At 46.7% G+C, this 17,502-nt stretch overlaps 1 protein-coding gene and 2 pseudogenes across 8 annotated transcripts in view; all 3 read left to right on the plus strand.

Annotated features, from left to right (window-relative positions):
* The window catches only part of tefu (Serine/threonine-protein kinase tefu), a 1,084,056-nt gene that overhangs the window by 18,349 nt on the left and 1,048,205 nt on the right, over nt 1-17,502 (plus strand). For 7 of the 8 annotated variants that reach the window (XM_070538252.1, XM_070538256.1, XM_070538258.1 and 4 more), the window contains one exon: nt 9,166-9,297. The exons of the other annotated variant lie outside the window; for it this stretch is intronic. In XM_070538252.1, coding sequence (XP_070394353.1) covers nt 9,166-9,297 — 132 coding nt within the window. Of the gene's footprint in view, nt 1-9,165; nt 9,298-17,502 lie in introns of those variants that run through there. 8 annotated transcript variants of the gene reach the window in all.
* On the plus strand, nt 2,668-4,858 carry LOC139059939 (uncharacterized; annotated as a pseudogene).
* LOC139059947 (uncharacterized) lies at nt 4,890-5,710 on the plus strand (annotated as a pseudogene).

Consider the following 17,502-nt stretch of genomic DNA (forward strand, 5'->3'; position numbering starts at 1 on the left):
GATGGTAGGCGGTGGTGGTACGATGAACGATGTGACATTCAGCAATGAGCGCGTTTATGACTTCAGAGAGGAAGACACGTCCTCTATCACTCAAAAGTTCGCGAGGTGCGCCATGACGGAGAATAAAGTTTTTCAGGAGGAAGGATGCTATATCAGGAGTGCTGACAGCAGGCAGAGCGGCTGTTTCTGCGTATTGAGTCAAATGGTTGATGGCGATGACTATCCAGTGGCTTCCGGAAGCCGTGTTTGGAAGGGGTCCATACAGGTCAATGCCAAAGTGATCGAAAGGCCTGGCAGGACACAGGATTGGCTGAAGTGGACCAGAGACATGCTGAGCAGGAACCTTGCGGCGTTGGCACAGAGGGCACGACTGAATGTACTTGCATGCAAAAGTGTACATGCCACACCAATAAAACCTGGAGCGAAGCCAGGTGTACGTCTTGAAGACAGCCGCATGTGCACACTGCGGGTTAGTATGGAAGGCAGAACATATTTCACCACGAAGATGTCGAGGTATGACCAGGAACCACTTGCGGATGTCAGAGACGTAATTCCGGCGATAGAGAAGTCCATCCCGAATTTTGAAGTGAGATGCTTTACCGTGCAAAGCTTGAGAAGGTGAACGAACATTCGACGGGTTTGAAAGGAAGTGGATAAGAGTACTAATCCAGGCATCCCTGCGTTGCTCCGAAGCCATGTCGCAGCCTGCAGGGAACGAAAGTACTTGGTCAACGGCAGAGAGGCAGGCATTGCTTTCAGTTGACACGGGCGAACGGGAAAGCGCGTCGGCATCAATGTGGCGGTGGCCAGACCTGTAGGCAACGCGCACGTTGAAATCTTGTAACTGCAAAGCCCAGCGAGCTAATCAGCCTTCAACATGGACAGCCAACAAAGTGCATGGTTGTCTGTAATCACGTTGAAGGAGCGGCCATAGAGGAAGGGTTGAAATTCACCATGTGCCCAGATTATGGCCAAACATTCCTTCTCCGTAGCGGAATAATTCTTCTTGGCTGTGGTGAGGGTGCGGCTTGCATATGCAACGATGTTTTCGTCAAATCCAGATTTGCGCTGTACGAGCACAGCGCCCAGTCCCACACCGCTGGCATAGGTGTGTACTTCAGTCGGAGCTGTCGGGTCGAAGTGACGCAGTATAGGCGGCAAGGCCAGTAGATGATGCAACTCTTGGAAGTCATCGTCACAAGCGGATGAGCAGACATAGTCGTTCAAGTCGCTCCATAGAAGCTGATTCAAGGGAGCGGTGATGGATGCGAAATTCCGAATGAAGCGGCAAAAGTAAGAACACAGGCCAAGGAAGCTGTGAAGTTCTCTTACAGAGGAAGGTTTGGCAAAATCAGCAACTGCATGGAGCTTGGCGGCGTCAGGAAGAATACCGTGTTTAAATACGACATGGCAAAGGATGGCGAGCCGACTTACGCCAAATTGGCATTTCTTCAGGTTGAGCTGAAGGCCGGCGGCAGTTAAGCACTGTAACACTTCCTCCAGCCTACAGAGATGGGTGGGAAAATTGGGCGAAAAAATAACCACATCATCTAAGTAGCACAGGCACATTTTCCACTTGAGACCATGCAAAAGGTTGTCCATCATACCCTCAAATGTTGCGGGGGCGTTGCAAAGCCCAGAAGGCATCACACGAAATTCATATAGGCCATCTGATGTTACAAAGGCCATTTTAGGTTGGTCTTTGGGTGCCATGGGGACTTGCCAATAGCCGCTGTGTAGGTCAATTGAAGAGAACTCCGCACCTTGAAGACAGTCAAGGGCGTCGTCAATTCTCGGAAGAGCGTAAACATCTGTACGAGTTATTTTGTTAAGACGACGGTATATGACACAGAATCGAACCGATCCATCCTTCTTCTTAACAAAAACAATGGGAGATGCCCAGGGGCTATCCGAAGGCTGAATGATGCCGCGCTGGAGCATGTCAGCTACTTGGTCGTCGATAACACGGCGCTCTGTTGCGGATACACGATATAGTCTTTATCGCAGTGGTGCACTGGTACCCATGTCGATGCGATGACAAACAGTTGACGTGCGGCCCAAGGGAACATGCTGGCAGTCCAAAGACGAACGGAACTTGTCGAGAAGGTGTAGAAGCTGGGTGTGTTGAGAAACAGTCAATGTGTCGGCGATGGATGTATGTAAAACATCGGGTGAATTCGGCTTCTGCGTGGGGTTACAGGTCACTCTGGCGACCTCATGAGTGGCGATGGAACCAGTTGGCATGTCAATGATGGCAGCAGGGTCGACACACTGGGCACGGCCAACGCACTTCCCACGGAGCAAAGCGAGAGGACAGGACAATCAGTTGGTGACGAGCAGTCTGCTGACGCTGGCATGAACGTCCAAAAGAGCGAAAGGCAGCGGGGAACATTTACGACAAGCGAAAATTGCACATGGCGTAAAAAGTACGCTGGCATCAGCAACAATGTTGCATGATACTGTGGCAAGGGCAGAAGAGAGTGGTGGAATTGTAACGTCTTCGGCAACAAATACTTCATCTTCAGGTTCACGAGCGTCAAGGAGTGGGGCATTACACAGCGTTTGAAATTTCACGCAGTTCTTGCCTCTGGAACTGCGACGATTAGTTTTCCTGTTCCGGCAAAGAAGGACGACGATGCATCGGCGAAGGCGAGCGGCGTCGAGGCGATGGCGAACGGCGGTCAACAAGAGGGCGGTGGTCCGAGTAGGAAGACATCTGGCCAGGGTTCTGAGATGCGGAGGTTGACGGGTATGGGGAAACGTATGGTGTGGCGTCGAAGCTACGACAGTAGGACGTTGCGCAGTGATGACAAAATCGTGCAACGTGACCAGGTAGACCACAGGCAAAACACATTGGCCGGTTGTCGGGAGTGCGCCATTGTCCACAGCTGTGTGGGTACTGCGGCTGAACGAAGTGAGGAGCTGGACGCAGTCGCAGGACTGATGGGGATGGCGCAAAAGTCGGAGGTGGTGGCCGTGGGAGAGCCTCGGCATAGCTGAGGGTGCAGTCATCTTGGGAAGAGCAACGGGAGTTGGCACCGGCGGAGTCTCGCGGGCAGAAGGGAGAGCTGCGCACACTTGCTCGTGGATGACCTGGCGAAGGTTGGCCGGCAAAGGCGAAGGTGGTGGCGGGGCTCAGGACAGCAGCGAAAGCTGACGAGCGACCTCAGCACTGATGAACTCGTTTGTCTGGCAAAGCAGGGAGTCCATCTCAGGAGCCGCGGTCATGCTCGCGAGGGTTTTGTCGGACGCAGGGGGGCGCCGCATGAGAAGACGCTGTCCGCAGAGCTTGTCGAAACTGGCAAAGCTCAATGACCTGAGAAACAGTGCCTGGGTTTTTGGACAGCAGCATATGAAAGGCATCATCGGAAATACCCTTCATGATGTAATGTACCTTGTCCGCCTCCGCCATTGTCAGGTTGACACGCCGGCAGAGGTCGACGATGTCCTCTATGTAGCTGGTGAACGTTTCACCAGTTTGCTGGGATCGGCTTCGTAGGCGTTGTTCAGCACGAAGTTTGCGCACGCGAGGGCGGCTGAAAACTTCTGTGATGCTTGTTTTGAAGCTAGTACACATGCGGAGATCGCCTTCATGGTTTTTGAACTACAGCTTGGCGATGTGCGATAAGTAGAAGATTGCGTTGCTGAGCTTGAGGGGATCGTCCCATTTGTTGGTGTTGCTGGCGTGTTCATATGATTTCAGCCAATCTTCAACGTCTTTCTCATCGGTGCCGCTGAAGATATTTGGATTCCGCTGATGCTGGGCACCGGCACATACGATGGCTGGCGTAACCGGTGGGGATGTCGGGCTGTGGTCGTCTGGCATGACAGATGGCAGAGTTCGAGTGCATAATTTTAGGTTGGGGGAAAACTGCAGTGCCTCCACCAGAGTCTAATATGAATACGGTCCAAGAGAGCAGCAGGCAGCGTGTCTTAACCAGAGCAGCTCAGGCAATCTCGAGCTTGCGCCTAAGTATATATATGTCGTCCCATTAAATGTGTCTTACTACTAATGTGTGAGTGGCCTGGAATGAGTACGTAAATGGTGGGCTAAAGTAGGAGTGCTGTTATTTGCATAGAACTAATTTAGTTAAGCCAAAATAGAACTGCTTTTTGTGCGCCTTTTTACATTTGTCCATTATTGCTTCATCTCAATTTGCAGAAGATACCAAGGGTATGCAAGAGAAAGTATCCTAAGAGGGCTCAAACATTGAACAGTTTGATGCTGGATTCTGTGAGACTTGTGTGTGACAAAAAGAAAAGCATGAGAAATTTGAAAGAAGCTCTTAAAGTATCAATCATAGCTTAGGTGAGCTGTAAAGAAGTGCCAGAGTTGGGGTGGGAGTGGCAGTATCCTTTTGAAGTACAACCTGGTCTGCGAAATGGTCTTCAAAGCAGAAGATGAAGTACTCTTGAAAGAATATTTGCTAAAGGCAAGCAAAGTGCTTTATACGCTTACTAGAATACAGGTTCATGCACTGGCGTACCAGTTTACAGCAGTCTTAAACAGCAATTGTCCTACGTCATGGGAAGCCAACAAGTTAGCTGGAAAAGACTGGTTTATGGGATTCATGGACCACCAACCTGCGCTATCCCTTATCAGTCACGCTACAAAGCATCTACGACTGAAGCAAGCTAACTCTAGACCGCATCTACAATTGAGATGAAACAGGCTTCACAACTGCACACAATCCACCAAAGATCACGTGGAGAGAAGCTAATTGTTCAGGTCACATGAGCGGAATGAAGTCAGTTGCTCTTGTGTACTGTCAATACCGTAGGAAACGACCTGGCTCTGGTATCTATTTTTCTGTGGGTGAGATTTAAAGATTGTTTTTTTCAAGGGTGCCCCAGCTAGAAGTTTTAGTTTAGCAAGCAGGTCAGGATAGATGTCCAGTGACCTGTTTCTACTAGCATTAGAGCATATAGTCAGACATACAAAGTGCTCAAAGGAAGAATCCATTCTGTTAATTCTTGACATTCATGAAAGCCATGTCAGCATCAGCACGGTAAACAAGGCCATGCAGAGTAGTGTCATCCTGTTTACCTTTCCACCACACTGTAGCCACTGCTTGCAGCCCTCGACGTGTCCATATATGGACCATTAAATTCTTGGTACATCGCTGCTTGCAATGATCGGCTTGTAAACAACCCAGGGCAGACAATTTCCATCTACAATATTGGAGAGCTAGTGGGATCTGCCTACGTACTAACGGTGACACACGCACGCATGTGCCCCCCGCCCCACACACACACAAAAGCGAGATCTCTTTCAGAAAACTGGTATTTGGCCTTTTAATAGTGAGCCTTTCACTGTGGATGAATACATGATGTTGTCATTAACTGAGAGACTCAAAGCATCCTGCAATGGAGAGAGATTGCTACAGACAGACATCAGTGAAATGAATAGCTCAAGCCTTCTAGAAAATGTGTCAAATTCCGATACAAACACCAGCACTGTTCAAAATGCCCTCGCAGATGTTTTCACGTCCATGGTCAATAAAGAAGCGTCGACATCAAGTTCTTCTCCAAGCCGAATTTTTTCAAGCGACCTTCAGCCCTACCTTAAGCTTCACCGCGTAAGACAGGGCAGAAAGATAGGGCTATCTATGAACTTATAACTAAGGTGGTACTGACTACATGCGTCAAATTTCTCCCACGGTATGTCCCACTGCACCCTAAGGTAAGGGTGGAACGGGACAGACTTTAGTTGTTGGAATTTGTTTTTTTACATGTGCTGTAGGAGTGCTATCAACCTTGAAATTTGTGCAGGGTATTTTGGTCTCTGTTGTAAGTCATCTAAAATCTGTTTGCATTCAAAATTCATAACCAATTTTATTAATGAAAGTGTCCCATTCCTCCCGACTCTCCATTACAGCTCAGTTTACCACTGAGATCTTGACAGAAACACAATTTATGCAACTTCTGGAAAATTCTCCAACACTTCATGGTTGTTATTTTGGACAACACTTCATGTCTTTATTTGGTTATAAGACTGTCAGAAGTACTTGACAAAACAAGTCTGATGTTTTTATAAGGAAGTGCCAGATTATGCTTCTTGCCTGCAGCATAAATGCATCAAAAATAAAGTTGTGGCCCACAAAGGCTAATGCATAGTAAAGCACTATATGTTTAGATTAATGACATGAAATTTCCACTTTATCTGAACTAGACTTCATTTTTTGTCATTTTTGTCTTGTACATCACGTTCTGCCTTAAAGGCAGAACTCAAGTGCTGTTCAGGCAGACAATAATTTTTTTTACGCCCACAATATTGTGGGAGTGCATTTATTTTGACCTACTAAATGGACACAATTAAAAAAAAAAGATGGGAAGTTTTCGACTGGTACGTTTGGTGTGGCATGTGACTGGCGGAAGAGACTCCCGTGATGCCGCGGAGAACACTCAACGTGACGCTAATGTGGGAGAGCATTTTCAGTGGCCATCCATTTGGTGGAAGCACCAGCAGGGTGTGCAGTGTTGTTCCTTTATGGCTCGCTCCACACCCCTCTGTACGCCGAGAGTAATAACCTCTGGCCATGTCCAGTATAAAAGAGGACACCAGATTTGTGTTCAAAGCTGTTCAAAGCTGAGAAAACCTTCCATGAGCAAAGTTCAGCAGGAGTGAGAAAGAGAGAGAAGTAAACTATCATTCACCCTCACTCTCTATAGACTCTTTTATTAAGGGTGCTGCCATTTTGACATCACAGCGCCGTCAATTGTTCGGTGCCATGCTTGTACGTGCGATCGCGCTAGAGAGTGCACCGTGAGCATGCTGTTGATGACCAGTGGCAAGTTTTCGAGTTTTCCTAAGAGGTGTCTACAAGTTTTTGTGATTGAGAAACTTCTTAGCATTTCATTACTCGGATTTTAGCTTGGAAGTAGCTGCATTATCGAACGGCTATGAGCCTACAGGCACTGCCACAGCGCTGTTAGCAATCAGAATAGGAGGTGAGTGAAGTCTGGTCATTGTCGATAGGTAACATACATGCAATGTGTTATTATTGTACATGTAGCCTTGAACTCTATTAAGGTATCATTCAGGTGACAACAATCAGACGTGTCTCCTTGTGCCCTGCAGTGTGCCACAGCAGCGTATATCTCAACACAGGTAACTGCGATGCTCCCATGAAATGCTATTTGCTCGCCTTTGTGCTCCTAAAATTTTTGCGGTAATGTTTCCTAAGCATTGTTCACCTGCCACCCCGGACTGGCTTTACAAAATAAAGAACTGCAATGCAACTTGACTGGAAGGGCCATCAATACGAATAAACAGCCTAATAACAGTGGTAGCGAGTATGCCAGAATCAACCAGGTGCACGCGATGTGTTAAAAGAATGTGCGCTCTCTTATGTCTCAAGTGGTGCTTGTGCAAGGGAACCTCATGACTCGAGTGAGCTGAAAAATGAATAATTACTCCTTACAACAGCAACTTTATTTTCTGAGGTAATGCGCGGTGTCAGCCAGACAACTTGATGGCGAGAATCGGATGCACAGGAGAAACCATGTGAATTAGGGGTAGCCGGCACATGTTAGAGAACAAAAAAAAACCACCTTCATTTTCTTAGTCGGCAAGCACTATTTTCGTGATACATACCAGGTCAACTTCCATGAGAACGTTAGTTACCAATCATGATAATCTTGGGAGACATTTGAACAGAATAACTTTAATGTGCGTGTGAAAAAAAATGGTTGACTTCCGCCATTCGCAATAGTTGACCGACTCGAATGTGCACCTTTCGTTCATATCCCAGTTTGATCATAGTGCCGACTTCGTCGCCATACGCACACTGGAAACAAAATCTTCTGAGCATACACGCGACGAATCTGATGGGGTCAAGTCCTTTCTGTATATGCTGGCAATCTAAAGTGTACACTTGTCTGCAATTGCACCTGTAGAGTCCACGAAGTTGCCGTAACTGTAGAAGCACTTCATGTTTGCTTCCGACAGTTCTTAAGCATAAAATGCTTTTAACTCCCTTTGTCGGCAACCTTCAAGTGACCTTGAGCCAGAAGCCAGAGCCGTTATCCGGCCACTCAGCAAGAACATCCGGGCAAGTTGCGAGAACAAAATGAGATCATCCTGGCAGCCAGATGAGACCGCATTATCTACTCTATGGTTACTTCTCGAACAAGTTAAATATATTCAGCTCAAGCTGTAACTTCTAGTATGTTGAAGTTTTATTTGTCATTTCCAATATGGCGACGGTTGAAAAGGCAGATAAAGGGCATTATACACTTGATTGTCATCTTTTGGCCCTGAGTGCTCGTTTCATGCCTGCAATCCATGAGGTCTGTGGCGTGTCTGGTACACCGGCAGCGTCTGGCATACCGCAAATGGCTGTTTGACCGAGACGAGACTTGCAATGAAGTTCTGTCTATGACAGAAAACTATTGCGTTCATATGGACCAGTGCACAGTATGGCGTAGTGCGGTGTGGTGTGGTGGGGTGTGCCGTTGAGAACATGCACTGCACCCATTTTAAGATTGCGGCTAGTGTCGTCTCCAACCAATCTGCTTTGCCGGTAGTGATTTCATGCTCACAACTATTCTTGATTGTGGGAGAGCCAGGTTACTTTTTCTTTTTTTGCAGCTGAATATAGCCCAGTGGTAGCCCGTTGACGTCGAGTCATCTGACATCGCAGCAAGCACAGACAGAACACGTTTGAATCGCACTAATTCGCAATGAAGCCACTACTGTTCTAAGCTGCCGATAGGAGAAACGGCGATCCGCACATACCAATTTGAGGTGGAGAGTGACGTGGCACACTTGTTTGAGGCTGCGTTCCTTCTTGCTGATAAAACGGTCTATATATAATGTATATTCAGCACGAGAACAACATAAGCAGGTAGCCGTGAGTGAGGTTCTGACTTGCATGTTTGCAGGAATCCAACACAGGTGAGGGTTGTGCAAGTTTTAAGCTGTGTAAGTTGCAGATAATGCGACCTGTATGGGTGTCAGTTTGTAGTGCATGCATTCTTATGAAAAAAATGGGTTGTGATCCTGCTTTCGAGCATGGGCTTGTTAGTGGCTTTGGCTGAAAAGTGTATATTTTCACCAAGGCTTCGTAACATAGCCTACACATGCAACTGAATTGCTGCTAGAGCTAGTTGTTCTTTGTTTTGCTGGTTGTGCCATAGCTGTTGTTGTGCATTTCCATTCAGAGAGCATTCTCTGCATTGAGGATTGCAATGAAGGACCAGAGCATCCTTGCCTCCCTGGACAAGAACACGCTTGAAAAAGTCAGCCTAACCTGGGACTTTCTTGCTGGGAACATCACCAAAGTCATCGAGCAGGTAGGAGATGTTGGCTTGTTGTGCTGCTAACATGCATGCACTGATGATACTTCCTCATTGTCATGTTTACGCATGTAGACTGGCCACGGTCTGGTTGTTTCATTTGGTCTGTAGGGCTGATTGGCCTTTCATGAATGTGGTAGGCATAGAAGTAAGTCTGAGCAATGAAGTTAAATGTTTTCTTAATGCCAAGATGGCTGATTAAACCCCGTGGCTACTATTGTACACCACTGGTAACTTAAGGAAGATCATGAGCCAACACAAAAAAACATGCCTGCAACAAATATAAGCTACAATGGATTACTCAAAGTTAGTGAGTTCTTTCTTTAGGAGAAGCAGACAATGAGGTACAAAGTACTACACAGCAGTTGTAGAGAGAGGGCTAAGAATATTTGGATCCAAACCATTAGAAGCAAAACCGGGGAACACTTTAGACTGTGCACTAATCATGACATTGTGCAGGACAGTCGGGTCATGAAGTAAGGCCATGCATATGATGAAAAGCGTCGCCAGTCGCATTGGAGGCATCCCACCTCACCAGTGCACAGGACAACATCCACTGACACACTAGATAACTGGGCTGTCCGTTCTGCTCAGGCCAGTGCGCACACATGCTTGGCAGGAATGCTAGTGTGCATGCACCCATGTCAGCACTTGGCTGTGTAGCAGCCAATCACACTCTGTCTCTCCAAGGTTACCCATGCAAGCGGTGCATGTGCAGCAAGGTGGTGGGACGATGTTCGTGCATGTAATTGTCGTATGGGAAGTAGGTGCGTGCAAAGAAATGGTCCTGCACAGTGAGGTATGTGCAGAATATGGAAATGGAAAAACTCTAAGAAAGGTGCAAAATAATAAATAAAAACTTTTGGAATGTGAAATGTAAATCACACATCTGACCTTATTTATTGTCTAAAGGCGCAACCACAATGAAAAAATCTTCGACAGATTTTCGGCATTGGCGCCAACCGGCATCATGCTGGTTTGCTTTGTAGCAGTTGCTACGATTGCGTGGATGTCTAATTTTCCCTTTACTAATTACTTCCCTCCACCTTGCGGGTTTCCACAGAACTATTACGTCACACTCGGGAACTAAGCTTTAGAATAGTGTCACCATCTCAGCTGGTTTGTCATGATGCTCTTGCTTGCAGGTTTTGTGTTTATATTTAATGGGCTTTCTATTTTAATACTTCACAGCTTTCATAACACTCACTGCACTAATCAAGGCACAGCGCACATATCACTACCGAAAGAGGTATCTGTGCATATAGAGCAGAGAGAACTTAGGGTAAGTTAAAAAATATACAGGTAAAAATAAGTAGATCAGTTTACTTTCACATTAGAAGAGATACCACTGCAATACATGCACATTCAGAACATGCAATAAGTACCATGTGTGAAAACTGGCCACCCTGTATACGCATTGCCTCGTGACCTCAACCGTACCGGAACCTTGGAAGAACGCCAACGTAGTCTTAATCCATAAGAAAGGGTATGCCAAAGACTTGAAAAATTATAGACTGATCAGCTTACTGTCTGTTGCCTACAAAGTATTTACTAAGGTAATTGCAAATAGAATCACGAACACCTTAGAGTTCTGTCAACCAAAGGACCTGGCAGGATTTCGTAAAAGCTACTCAACAATAGACCATATTCACACTATCAATCAGGTGATAGAGAAATGTGCGGAATATAACCAACCCTTATATATACCTTTCGTTGATTACGAGAAGGCGTTTGATTCAATCGAAACCTTAGCAGTCATGCAAACATTACGGAATCAGGGTGTAAACGAGCCGTATGTAAAGGTACTGAAAGATATCTATAGCGACTCCATAGCCACCGTAGTCCTCATAAAGAAAGCAATAAAATTCCAATAAAGAAAGGCGTCAGGCAGGGAGATATGATCTCTCCAATGCTGTTCACAGCGTGTTTACAGGAGGCATTCAGAGACCTGGATTGGGAAGAATTGGGGATAAGAGGTAATGGAGAATACCTTAGTAATTGCGATTCGCTGATGATATTGCCTTTCTTAGTAACTCAGGGGATGAATTGCAATGCATGCTCACTGACCTGGAGAGGCAAAGCAGAAGGGTTGGCCTGAAAATTAGTCTGCAGAGAACTAAATAATGTTTAACGGTCTGGGAAGAGAACAGCAGCTTACGATAAGCAGCGAGGCAGTAGAAGCGGTAAGGGAATACATCTACTTAGGGCAGATAGCGTCCGTGGCTCCAGATCATGAGACTGAAATAATTAGAACAATAAGAATGGGCTGGGGTACGTTTGGCAGGCATTCTCAGATCATGAACAGCAGGTTGCCATTATCCCCCAAAAGAAAAGTGTATAACAGCTGTGTCTTACCAGTACTCACCTACGGGGCAGAAACCTGGAGGCTTACGAAAAGGGTTCTACTTAAATTGAGGACGATGCAACGAGCTATGGAAAAAAGAATGGTGGGTGTAACATTAAGGGGATAAGAAGAGAGCAGATTGGGTGAGGGAACAAACGCGGGGTAATGACATCTTAGTTGAAATCAAGAAAAAGAAATGGGCATGGGCAAGGCATGTAATGAGGAGGGAAGATAACCGGTGGTCATTAAAGGTTACGGACTGGATTCCAAGAGAAGGGAAGGGAAGCATAGCAGGGGGTGGCAGAAATTTGTCGGTGGATGAGATTAAGAAGTTTGCAGGGACAACATGGCCACAATTAGCACATGAGCGGGGTTGTTGAAGTATGAGAGAGGCCTTTGCCCTGCAGTGGGCGTAGCCAGGCTGATGATGATGATTACTGTGATGATGATGATGATGATGATGATGATGTGAAATATGCTGATGTGTGATGCCGAAAACCTGTGTGCCTTTTCAATATTGATGTAAAGAAATACTCCAGTCTGAGCTTTTGTCTTCTGTGTCTGAGGGCAGAATATCAAAGGAGAGTTGCAGAATGGATGTTGTATGTAGTAGTCCATTATGAATGTGCTACTAAGTTGCCCCAGACATAGCTATCAGTGTGCAAAGCATTTGGCCAATAACCGTATGTATCAGGCACGTACCCAGGATTTTCTATCGGGCGGGGGGGGGCCAACCCAACGTAACTTTGCTATGCAAATGAGAGGAAGTACTTTTACTAGTACAAATGTGAATAACGCCCATCATTCGCCATAAAAACGTGTAAACCCACAAAAGATAAATAAAATAAGGTGTATTTTACGGGTACGCCTGTGCGATACACCTCTCCTTTACTTGGCAAACAAAGAACCACGTCAAATGAACTGGCGCAGGAAAGAAGCGCAAGAAGAACACTGCCAGAAACAAGTAAACAAGCGAAAGTGTAAAATAAAGATTACTTTCCTAGAATAGAACCTAAATAATCAGCAGTTGGCAACAAAGGCAGACGGACCGCGCGGAGTTGTGTTACTCTGCCAGCCAATCACAGAAGCAAACAAAATCATCGTCATGCAGCCTTTTCAAAATGGTGTCGTACTTGATACCTCTGGAGCGTCTGCTGTTCTTGAAGAGTCTTTTCATCGGCGGAAGCAATGAGGTGTGTAGCAGACATGGACAAAACGTATGGAGTCTGTGCATTTCGCTCTTCAAAAGTCTGCGGTGCAGTTCATTACACGGCTGAACCTGTTTTACTTGTGCTTCACTGCCAACTGAAGTGAAACTTCACAACAAAAAGTTGTAGCGAAGAAAGCATGGTTTTTCAGTTCAATAAAAAATAAGGCATTCGCCATTCCACTATAGTAGTCGAGAGAAAAGGTTTAAATTATGCGCTAATAATCATACTTTTGTAATTACCGCCTTATTTGGGTAACAGAAAAAGTTTTAAGTACGAATTATTTGCAGCCTTGCGTGAGGAACAGTGGCTGGCGGTTATGAAGGCATGGGCGGGGTTTCATTGCAGATTTAAGATGTATCCGACTATAATAGCGTTTTTCGAATTAGCTCTGGAAGAATTATACAGAAATATATATTTGCGGAACAATCACAGTTCTTTTGGATCCCTCGTTTACTTCTCTAACAAGTTAAGTGCCACAACCGACTCGTATTGTTATTTGGGAAGTTACGTAACGATGCGTGGCCGCCAGTCGCGTACAACCGCGTATGGCGCAGGAAGCTGCGATTCTACACGTGCCCACTGCGGAAGGTTAGAAAAGCACTTACATAAGCACAGCAGAAAAGTGGCTACGTTAGGTGGCTCGACTGATAATTGCAGAAGCGTCATTCAGAACACAGAGAATTGCCCTCCACTCTTGGCGGCGTTTTCTCTACTTCCTTTTTAAATGAGAAGATGTTGATCCATAAATATTTTCTTAAAGAACGGTTAAATTTGTTAATTTCGCTTTTCCTTCCTGTTGGGCTGTTGCATTGACTCTCTCCCTTATAGTGGATCGCTTAATTTCTCGAATCCTTGCGACTCTTGTTCCCAGTTGGCAATTTTGCACGAAAAGAGCTGTACAATTAGGAAAAAAACAGACGAGCTAACGGGCGACAGTCATATTGCCTATGAGTTTAAGGGTTATTGCAGGGTTTGATGATGGACGCTGTTTCCGCATGATTTTATTTTCCACCCTATCTAACCCCTATCCCGGGTATATGGTTCCAAGGATCTGTCAGCGTCGCAGCAAGCCTTCACTCGAGGAAATAATGAAACAAAAAGAAAGGTTAAACGCAATTGGCATTTTCTCTGGCCGCAACTCGTTGCACGTGCATACAGAACCGCTGACTATGAACTGAATTTCTTTCCTGGTCCCTGGATCAGTCTAAACGAAGAAGGTTGAACTAAGGCGGCAACAACGATGCGCGTGACCGCTGAACAGACGGTGACAACTGAATGCATCTGGAGTTAATCGCGCGGGCATTGAATTGATGAGGAAACTGGCCTTCACATCCTAGGAGACGCCAATAACTACCGCCATCCAAAATGAGTGAAAAAGGCAGCAAAATGTCGACCGCCCAATAGCTGTCAAGTCTCAACATTGATTTGGCGGCGCTTTAGAAATGAGCGCGAGAAGTGGTTACGTGGGTGGGGATGAGGGGGGGGGGGGGGGGGGGGGTATGTGGCTTAATTTCGGCGGGGCCCCCCCTCTTGGGTACGTGCCTGGTATGTATGTGTGACACAGAAAACTTTGCGCTGGCCACTTTGAGCTCTAAATGAGAAATGCCTGCTGTTTTCAGTTACAAATAGTGCATATACAGTCGCCGACCGATTTTCCGGACTCCAAAAATTCGGACATGCCCGATTATTCGGTCAGCTTCGCGGCACCGCCATTCTCCCCATAGACCATAATGTATAACAACTGCCGAAAGTTCGGACACCTTGCAACCTCTCGTCTGATTTTTCGGACACTCCTTGAGCCAACTCGGTCGAGAGCACCATGCACCGACTCTGACCGGTGCATGGTTCCATACATTGTTCGACTTGCTGAACGCCATGTTTGTTTTGAACAGAGCTTCCTTGCTGCCCCACGAAGTGGCGCTACTGGAAATCCCCGCTCATCATCATCGTTTCTGCCTGGTTAGAGTGGCTCTGCAGCAGTTCCGGTTTCAGCTTAGTAAGCCATGTCAAGACAATCCAGCAGCTTATTTGTTTCTTCGCGCACGACGCTGCGAGCAGGCGACGTTTTTCGTTTGTGCGCTGTGTCGAGGTTTCGGTGATCCAACGCGGTGTACGGAAACATCGCGTCAAGTGTCTAATGGCGCCGACAGTGCCCGCACAGACTTCGCTGGGGAATGCCGGCTAGCGGGTGCCGGGAGGCCTAAGTCGCCTTCCGATGTGCGCCCCACCTGACGCGGAAAATGTTCTTCCGAGACCTACGCAGTGGTTGCATTGCGGTTCCGGACACCGTCTCATTTGACAGTTTCATAGGTGCTGACACTGCTGTATTGATTGACATGCGCAGAACTCGACGACGGCAAGATCATTCGTCAGGTTTCTGCTGCACCGCCGGACGATGACTCAGAGTCGGAACATTACTCACCATGTGCTACGCTGCCGTCGCATGTGGAGCGTGTACAAGCAGTGACTGTGCTATCAGCCGCTAATAGTGACCGTACGACCCTCTCCGAGATTCAGGCTTATCTGATTGCGCGTAAACGGAACAGCGTGCAACGGCGCATTCACGCTTTCTTCCAAGCCTACTGCCAAGCCCAAATAAGTGCGTGGAAATAAAGGATTTCATTTTTTTTTTCTTAATCTGCTTTTTCGGACACCTGTTTATTCGGACATTTTCGCAGTCCCCGTGAGGTCCGAATAAACGGTCGGCGACTGTATATATATACAGGATGTCCCGGTTAACTTGGACCAAAATGTTAAACATACCCAAGAGCTCTAGAGAAATCGTGCCAACTGCATAGTAGCCGTAGTCATATGTACTTATGGCCAGCATTTTTTTCATCAGGAAGTATTACCAATTAATTACTTTTAATTAGTGACCTTTTTAATTATTACTTGAATCGCAACATATCAGTTGCAAAGTTGTAGGGCACTTCAACATAACCTCTGTATCAAGCATTTGCTTGGTGCTCAGCTTAGCCTCGTTGGTTTCTCCGAGAAAAAACAAAAGCGCGCGAAACATCCAAAATACGAAACAGATACTTGCTCGCGCGCCGCTACTCAAGCGCTCCCAAGTGAATAGCCACGGATACACGGCTTTACAAGTGGTGGCAGCTCGATACAGGGCTTCACGCCATGTGATGGTTGCGGCATCAAGAGAACATGCTGCTGACGCATCGATAAGCATAGCGGAGCCTTGCATGATACGGCGATAAGAGAATGCAGCCGTATAGCTTTCAATGGTTGCTTGTAGGCGCTTGAGTAGCGGCGTGCGAGTGCGCATCTATTTCGTATTTTGTGGGCTTTTGTTTTTTATTGGAAAAAACAACCAGGACCACTTCAGCACGAAATAAGTGCTTGATTCGGAGGTTACTTAAGGTGCCCTACAACATTGCAATTAATGTGTTTGCGATTCAAGCAGTAATTAAGAAGTTCACTAATTAAAAGCAATTAACTAATGAATACTTCGTGATGAAAAAAATACTGGCTGTAAGTACATACGACTGCCGCTACTGTGCAGTCGGTACAATTTCTCTAGAGCTCCTGGGTTTTTAAAAAATCTTGGTCCAAGTTAACTGGGACACCTTGTATAAATATAAACAAGTGTTTAACGTAATTGTTCTGCGGAAACCCGCAAGGTGGAGAGAAGTAATCAAACGGAAAATCAGACATCCACCCACTCGTAGCAGTTGCTACAAAGGAAACATATACGGGTTCCTTAAAAGCCTCACAGTTGAAGAAAAATTCGTCCTGGTCCGGTACTTGAACCCGGGACCACCGCCTTTTTGGGGCAGCTGCTCTACCATTTGAGCTAACCAGGCGGCTAGCAGAAGGCAGGGTGAAGTCGAATTTGTCGACAACACGAAGCAAAGGCAAGAGTTGTAGTAAACAAGGTACTTGTAGTAAACAAGTGGTTAAGAAAGCAGCTGATACTAAGGGGACCCATATCTACAAGGATTATATTGCTACGGGGTAGTATTCCCAATGACGAAGAGCCGAGCAGGAAGAAGACGAAGGCGATGATTGGAAGCTAGCGCAGGCTGTTGCCTCTTGGTCAGCTGCGGCGTATTGCCTTGTAAATATACTTGTAAATAGCTTTTCGTCGGTGTCTTCTTACGTAACATATTTGGTGGAGGTGGACGTTCCCTGTACCTCGTCACGGAGCTTCGCAGTGGACGGTCCGTCGAGCCTACCTTCATGGCTCCCGGCAACGCCAACCCGACTCCACCGGCTCCGACACCTGCTGCCACTTCGACGACCTACATCACCCTCTCCGCTCCCCGTGATCCTGGCGTATTCTCGGCAAAAGATGGGGAAGACGTCGAGGACTGGATCAGCCTCTATGAACACGTCAGCCGCAATAACCGGTGGGACCCAACTATCATGCTCGCCAACGTCGTCTTTTACCTCGGTGGCACACCTCGAGTTTGGTATCGGACGCACGAAGATGAGCTGACCAGTTGGGATTCGCTTAAGCAAAAGCTTCGAGACTTGTTCGGCAACCCCTACGGTCACCAACTTGCCGCGCAGAAGGCGCTTTCCGGTCGTGTGCAGACGTCAACGGAGCCCTACGTCATGTACATTCAGGACGTCTTGGCTCTATGCCGCAAAGTTGACGCACACATGACTGAGTCCGACAAGGTCTCCCAC

Source organism: Dermacentor albipictus, chromosome 5 (assembly GCF_038994185.2).
Source record: "Dermacentor albipictus isolate Rhodes 1998 colony chromosome 5, USDA_Dalb.pri_finalv2, whole genome shotgun sequence".
Classification (NCBI taxonomy): domain Eukaryota; kingdom Metazoa; phylum Arthropoda; class Arachnida; order Ixodida; family Ixodidae; genus Dermacentor; species Dermacentor albipictus.